The sequence below is a fragment of the Lynx rufus genome, unplaced genomic scaffold (genome assembly GCF_022079265.1).
Source record: "Lynx rufus isolate CCGP_SWC_20201006 ecotype Redwood Valley unplaced genomic scaffold, mLynRuf1.p SCAF_16, whole genome shotgun sequence".
Lineage (NCBI taxonomy): Eukaryota > Metazoa > Chordata > Mammalia > Carnivora > Felidae > Lynx > Lynx rufus.
Window position 1 is genome coordinate 4,488,017 of NW_025814830.1, and position 6,613 is coordinate 4,494,629.

At 59.1% G+C, this 6,613-nt stretch overlaps 2 protein-coding genes and 1 non-coding gene across 3 annotated transcripts; 1 reads left to right on the plus strand and 2 right to left on the minus strand.

Annotated features, from left to right (window-relative positions):
- Positions 1-151: 151 nt before the first annotated feature.
- GFY (golgi associated olfactory signaling regulator) lies at positions 152-2,420 on the minus strand. The gene is made up of 3 exons (XM_047079025.1): positions 1,238-2,420; positions 846-1,019; positions 152-351 (listed from the first exon to the last, which is right to left on the minus strand). The coding sequence occupies exons 1-3, from the start codon at positions 2,418-2,420 to the stop codon at positions 152-154; spliced, it is 1,557 nt and encodes a 518-aa protein (XP_046934981.1).
- Positions 2,421-4,849: 2,429 nt separating this feature from the next.
- PTH2 (parathyroid hormone 2) lies at positions 4,850-5,675 on the plus strand. Its single transcript, XM_047079031.1, has 2 exons — positions 4,850-4,974; positions 5,501-5,675. The coding sequence occupies exons 1-2, from the start codon at positions 4,850-4,852 to the stop codon at positions 5,673-5,675; spliced, it is 300 nt and encodes a 99-aa protein (XP_046934987.1).
- A 414-nt stretch (positions 5,676-6,089) lies between these two features.
- On the minus strand, positions 6,090-6,196 carry LOC124511980 (U6 spliceosomal RNA). Its single transcript, XR_006962018.1, has one exon. It is a non-coding gene; the product is annotated as a U6 spliceosomal RNA (small nuclear RNA).
- Positions 6,197-6,613: the final 417 nt, after the last annotated feature.

A 6,613-nucleotide genomic window follows, 5' to 3' on the forward strand; every position in this document is an offset into this window, starting at 1 on the left:
CGGTGTTCTCCGGTCACAGCGAAAGCTTCTCTGTGGGTGGGACTTCCTATCCAGGAGGACTACTAGGTAGCAAAGCATGCCAGGAGGTCAGGACCTCTGGGTCCTTCCTCGGCCTGGGGACGGCGCAGGTCTGGCGGGACGCGAGCGGGGCTCACACGAAGTTGTTGGGGAGCGTGGCGGGGGAGAGCGGCTCCAGGCTCTGGGGGCGCCTCCCGCAGGGCGGCGGGGGCAGCTTGGGCGGCAGCGGGGGGGTGGGCGGCGGCTGTTTGGTGGCGATGTGTGAAGGGACCCAGGCATCCGGCGCGTAAAAGTAGAGGTCGTAGGGGTCCTTCGGGGCTTCCAAATGCATAACTGTGGGAGCGAAGGGGCGAAGTCATCCCCAGGCAGACAAGGGGCCTGTCCCCTCACTGTGCCGCGGGCCAGTGAGAAGGCGGGAGAGAGGATTACGACTGTTCTTTAGAACCGGGTTTTCAAATTAAAGGGCGGGAGCCCCATTCCCCAAATGGAAGAGGAGGCGTGGCATCCGCGTAGCAGGGGCGGGGCCCGCAGTGGGGGGGCGGGGAATGCGGGGCTCCGGCCCCGCCCAGGGAGGGGAAAGAGGCGGGGCTTGTAGGGGCGCTTGGCTCCCAGCCTGCTGCAATTCCCAGCTGGGCTGGGGGCGGCGCTGGACGTGTGTTTGTGTGTGTGTGTGTGTGTGTGTGTGTGTGTGTGTGTAATTTCGGAGAATTGGGGGCAGGATCATGGAGAGGGGTCGGGGCTTCTATGGATCTAGGATGGAGGACCTGTACTTTTTGGCAGGCGAAACCAGGTTAAGGGAGCGTGCCGTCGCTGTAAGGGTCGCTCACCCGGTTCATCTCCGTCGTTTGGAAGCCGGTGATGTGCGAAGGGCCGGTGTCGAGCCGCCCGGCGGTAGAGACACCACAGCAGCAGGAAAATGCCGATCAGCAGGCCGATCCCGGCGAGGAACAGGCAGAGGGCCCCTCCCGCCGCGCCCCGGGGGCGCCCCACCAGGGTCACGCCTGAAGGACGAGGGGCCAGGAATTGAGCAATCTAAACCCCTAGCCCCCTTCTTCCTGAGACCCCCCTCTTTCCTCAGTCCCAACATACCCGTCCTCAGCACCCTCCCGCCTTAAACTTAGGAGCCAGGTCCCCAGCCCGACCTCTCCGAGACCCAGGAGTCCCGGCCTCCAGCCCCCTTCTTCCCTCGGACCCAGGAGTCCGGGTCCTGGCCCCTCACCGGTCTCCTCCACTCGTTCCACCACGATGATAGTGTTGACTCTCTCACCTCGGCTGCGCCGCTGGGGGACCCGTGGAGTGGCAGGGGCCAACTGACTGGGGGACCCTGGAGGAGCAGGGGGGCCCGCAATCCGGGCTGAGGGAAGAAGGGCGTCAGGCCCTTTAGGGCTAGAGTCCTGGGAGGCCTTCAACTCAACTGTGCCAGGAGACTCTGAGGTGGGCAATTTAAGGGAGTCAGGCTGGGTGACTGCAGGGGTTTCTGGTTTGGGATTCAGGGGCAGCTCATTTAGGGCAGCTGTTGCTTCGTCCTTGAAAGGTGTAGTGGTTTCTGAGTGAAGACTGGCGGAGATCTCAGGGTCCGAGGTCATGGGGTTCTCTGTTGCATCTTGGTAGTGGGTTGTGGGGGATTCTGTCTGGGGAATTTCAGTGGGGTTGGGGTTGCTGGTTACATGGGATTCTGGGTGGGGGCTTTCAGTAGAGTCAGGATACAGGGTCTGGAGGAATTCAGAGTGGGGGGTTTCAGTGGTGTCAGGGTTTGGGGTTTCTGGAGTTTTGGGGTGAAGGCTCTTGGTGGGGTCAGGATTTGGCGTCTCAGGGACTTCTGCACGTGAGACTTCGATGGAGTTAAGTTTGGGAATCTCTGGGGATTCTTGGTGTGGAGTTTCTGTAGGGTCAGGGTTTGGGGTTTCAGGAAATTCTGGGTGTGAAGTTTTGGAGGGACTAGGTTTGAGGGTCTCAGGAGATTCTGGGTGTGGGATATCAGTTGGGTCAGGTTTGGGGGCCGCAGAAGGTTCTGGATGTGTTGTTTTGGAGGGATTAATTTGGGGGGTCTCCAGGGAGTCTGATATTGAGGTATTGAGTGAGTTAGATGTAGGAGTCTCAGGAGACTCTGGGTGTGGGCTTTCTTGGAGGTCATGGTTGGGAGTCTCAGGGAAGTCAGGGCGGGAGGGTTCAGGGGAAACTGCATGAGGTATTTTGGAGGGCTCAGGATAAGTAGCCACGGGGGAATCTGGGTTAGGCTGGTCTCCAGTGGAATTCTCAGAAGCAGGAGGGGAGGTCTGAGAAGGGTAGCCCATCTCAGGGAGGTCGGAGCCTGTAAGCGGTGAGGCCGAAGGGTCAGCCTTGGAACCCAGCCTGGCGAGGAGGAAGATGAGGACGAAGAGGATGGGGCAGAGGGATTTCATGGCTCTGGGAGACGCCTATAGCTGCGGGGAAGCAGGAAGGAAGGGGTTAAAGTTGGAAGCCTCCTGGGAACCCCCGCCCCCACCCCTGCCTGGAGGCCACGCCCACTGGTCCCCAGGTGGGCCGTGATCCCGCCCAGCTCCGCGCCAGGGAGAGGAGGACCTAACTGCAAAGCCCTGAAGGCTGTGCAGTAGCTAAGGGAGACTGAGGCGCGGGGCTTCTTGGGAGTCGTAGTTAATTTCCTTATGTATTTCCCCGAGGCACGGGGTGGGGGGGCAGGAAAATTGGGAAAGAATGACACCTCTCCAAGCCCTCACACCTCCTCAACTTCTATTTCAGAGGATGTAGACCTCCAAGGAGATGCAGGATCCCTTCCTCTCTGAGGGCTCCAGGGACACCATCAGGGCACAGTTGTTTACGCTAAAGCAGGCTCAGAAGGAATGGCTGGGGGTTGGGGGCCCGAATGCCTGGATCTGAGGGAGAAGGGAGATTCCTAGGATCTGGGGGAGAAGGTTGCTGGGGGTTCAGACTCCCTGTTTCCAGAGGGTGGAGGGCACTGTGGGTCTAAATTCCTGGTTCTTTAGAGAGAAGAGGCCTGAAGGTTCACACGCCTAGAATTTTGAAGGGGGGGAGGCTGGATAACGGGGGAGAAAGGAAACAGGAGTATCGAACTCTAGGGGACTTGGAACTCGGAGTCCGAGTCTTGGGTCCTCCACAGATAGGCGTGGAGGGTTCTGGATTCCTTAGCCTTCAAGAGGAGAGAGCTGTGGGGCAGGACTCCTCTAGTCCCTCTGTTTATTGGCGATGGAGCTGAGATCCCAGACTCTCAGGACTGGTCTGAGGCAGAGACACCTAGGTCTGTGCCCAGTGGGAGGTGGAGGCGGCAGATACCTGGATAGGACAGGGTCCCTTGGGGCCTGGGGTCTCTTACCTGCTCAGTGGGGTCCAAGATAACAGCAGGTGAGCAGAGCTGGATGCAGAGATGGGTGAATGTTGCAGAATGGCTCTGGGCGGGGCAGCAGGAGGTAGGGTCCCAGGGGCGCAGATGACGCACCTGACCCCCTCCCTGGGGAGCCTGGGAGCCTGGCGACAGGCTTGTTCTCTTAAAGGGACAGAGATAAAGAACATTGTTTCTGGAATGGGGAAGGGAGTTAGGGCCTGGATCATCTATCCAGTGGAGGGATGTGGCCCAACCAAGCTATCTTTTCTTTGAAACCAGGCATCCAGGCCATCTTGTGTCTCCTACATGCGAACCCAAGAGCCTAGGTCCCTGGTGCCCTTTTACTTCAAGACCCAGGAGTCTGGGCCTCCAGGTCCCTCCCCTCAGATCCAGGAATCCAGGTTCCCAGGCCCCTCCTGCCTGGGAGAACTAGGAGTCCAGGTTCCCATGTCTTGCCATTCAGATACCCAGATGGCTGACGCCCTTTGGGACTTCCCAACCTTGGCCTACCTCCCCACTGTGTAGAAAGCACCCTCTTAAGAGCCAGTGTGAGAGGACTGGGCCTTTACAGCACCCCCAAACTCCTCCCCAAGAAGGCTTAAACCGATGCACGGGGTCACTCTTGTCTCTTTCCCCTCTTTGCGGTTTTTCTGACTCCTGATTTTGCTCATCATTTTACCAGCCTTCCTCCCCCCCCCCCCCGCCCCATACCCTTTGCCTTCTTCTGCCTTCCCTTCCCTGCCCTCTATCTCTCACTCTATCTTTCTGGTTCTCTCCCGCCCGGATTCATCTCTGGGCATCCCTGTCCGGGCTGGCTGTCCTTCCATCTCCTGTCGTTCTCAGAGCCTCCTCCCTCCACCCTCCATCTCTAGCTGGCTCTTTGTCTTCTTCCCTGTTCCCCCTTTCTTTCCTTCTTCCTCTGTTGCTCCCTTTCTTCCTCTCTGTCCTTTCCTCTGTCACTCTGTCTTTGTCCTTCCATCTCATGGTTACTTCATCTCCGTGTCTCTGCTTCTCTCCATCAGTCCCTCTTCTGTTGCTTTCCCTGTCTCTTTCTCTGTGTCTCTGGCTTCTGCTCTGATGGTCCCTCTGCTGGTCTCTATTTTTATCCCTGTGACACACCTCCCGTGTCCACTTCTCTGTCTGTCTGTCTCTCCCCCTCCTGCTTCCCCTCGGGTCCCAGCTCCTGGTCCCAATTAGTTGGTGGCTGCCAAGGCAGAGGCAGGGCCCCCACTCCTGGCTCCTCATTACCGCTGGCGGCTCCTAATGAGCCTGGTGGAGGGGCTGACCCTGCGCCCCCAGCCCCCTGGTCTGCGTCACTGCCCGCTGCGGGGGCTGTGGAGGCGATATAAGGGGGCCGAAGCCTCGCTGTCCGAGCCCACTGCGCGGTATCGGGCCCTGCAACCGGGCGCAGGAGGTGGGTGGGTGGTGGGGTCCGGGGTTCTGGGCCAGGACGTGGGCCTCACTGAGCTCTTCCGTGTCTTTCCACAGGTGATGGAGACCCGCCAGGTGCCCAGGAGCCCCCGAGTGCGGCTGCTGCTGCTGCTGATTCTGCTGCTTGTGCCCTGGGGCAACCACACTGCCTCAGGAGTCGCCCTGCCCCCTGCGGGGGTCCTCAGGTACCTGCGTCGCCCCGACTTCCGACTCCCAGGGAGGGGCGGGGGTTCCGAGAGGTGGGAATAGACCCAAAGAGAAAGGCGCACAGAGACTCTAGAGAGAGGAGGACAAGAGACTAGGGGTGGAGAGAGGTGGAGTGTGGACAGGGAATCAGCCCGAGAGAGAGATACAAGAAGGAAGATTCAGAGAATGGCGTTGGGAGATTTGAAAGGAGTCCAACCAGCAGCGGCGGATTCATTGCTTGAGCAAAGTTTACTGGGTTCTCAGTGTGTGCCAGGTCGTGCGCTGAGCGCTGGGGGTGGACGCATGCATCAGACTCGGTCTCCGTACTCAGGAAGCTTCGAGCCCGGTGAGCAGAGAGACAGAGACCCACACAGAGAGAGACGGGGGACTGAGGACAGACAGCGAGCCACTCCACAGGACGGTGCAGGGACAGGGCTTCGAATTAGACCGCGGGGGGCGGGGGTACAGGCGGCGGCTGGCGGGGGCCTGGACCCGCGGTAACCGCATCTCTTGGTCTCCTGGCAGCCTCCGCCCCCCCGGGCGGGCCCGGGAGGGCCCCGCCACCCCGCTGTCGCGGCGGAGCCTGGCGTTGGCTGACGACGCGGCCTTCCGGGAGCGCGCGCGGCTGCTGGCCGCCCTCGAGCGCCGCCACTGGCTGAACTCGTACATGCACAAGCTGCTGGTGCTGGACGCGCCCTGAGCGCGGTGCCCGCCCAACCTCAATAAAGATCCTCCCGAAAGCCTCGGGTCTGCGCCTCCTTCCTGCGCCCTCCGTGTGCTCGCGCGGGGTCTGGGGGCGGGGCTTGCGTCGCTACTCCAGCGGACCTCTTCCCCGGTTCACTCTCTCTTTGCTCTCCCCACTTTTTTTTTTTTATATCATCTTTCCAACCACCCTCTCCCTCTGGATTTCTGCTCTGCCCTCCCTCCATGCCCCAGCTCTGTCCCCTCCTCTCTGTGCCTCTGTCTCTCCCCACCCACGGGTCTCTGTCCTCCTCTCTGGGTTTCTGTCCCTTTGTGTTTCCCTCTGAGTCTCTGCCCCCTTCTCTTATCTAGGCTTCTGTCACTCTCTGGGTATCAGTTCGCCTTCTCTGAGTCTCTGTACTTCTGTCTTTTTTTTTTAATGGAACGCTTCACGAATTTGCGTGTCATCCTTGCGCAGGGGCCATGCTAATCTTCTCTGTATCGTTCCAATTTTAGTATATGTGCTGCCGAAGCGAGCACATGTCTTTTTTCACCCTCCTGGTTTGCTAACCCTTTGCCTCGTCTCTCTACTCTTCTTTCTGCTTCTAAAACTCTTCCTTCCATTCTAAATCACTTTCTTTTTTCTCTGCCTGATTCCCTCATGTCTTTTCTTTCCTCTGTTGTTTCCGTCTCACCTTCTTCCAGTTCTCATTTTCTCCTTATTTCCGCTCTCCCATCACTTCCTGACTTCTGTTTGGGCGCAGTGGAAAGATCGGGGGCTCTGGTGTGAAGAGGTACCTGCCATTCAAGACCTAGTTCCCCCAAACCTAGCTGTGTGGTATGGGAAGGACCGCTTAATCTCAGCCTTTTTCCCCCCTCATCTGAGGATTAATCCAGATACACCATGAGAAAACATCACAGCACCCGCGAAGCAAAGCGCTTTTGTTGGAGACGGGT

Excerpts from the sequence above, each read along its gene's own strand:
- PTH2 (XM_047079031.1), top strand. The coding sequence starts at position 4,850 with ATGGAGACCCGCCAGGTGCCCAGGAGCCCCCGAGTGCGGCTGCTGCTG. Across the intron at positions 4,975-5,500 it reads CCCCCTGCGGGGGTCCTCAG|CCTCCGCCCCCCCGGGCGGG; the intron begins GTACCTGCGTCG and ends GTCTCCTGGCAG.
- GFY (XM_047079025.1), bottom strand. The coding sequence starts at position 2,420 with ATGAAATCCCTCTGCCCCATCCTCTTCGTCCTCATCTTCCTCCTCGCC. Across the intron at positions 1,020-1,237 it reads GGAACGAGTGGAGGAGACCG|GCGTGACCCTGGTGGGGCGC; the intron begins GTGAGGGGCCAG and ends CTCGTCCTTCAG. Across the intron at positions 352-845 it reads AAACGACGGAGATGAACCGG|TTATGCATTTGGAAGCCCCG; the intron begins GTGAGCGACCCT and ends TCGCTCCCACAG.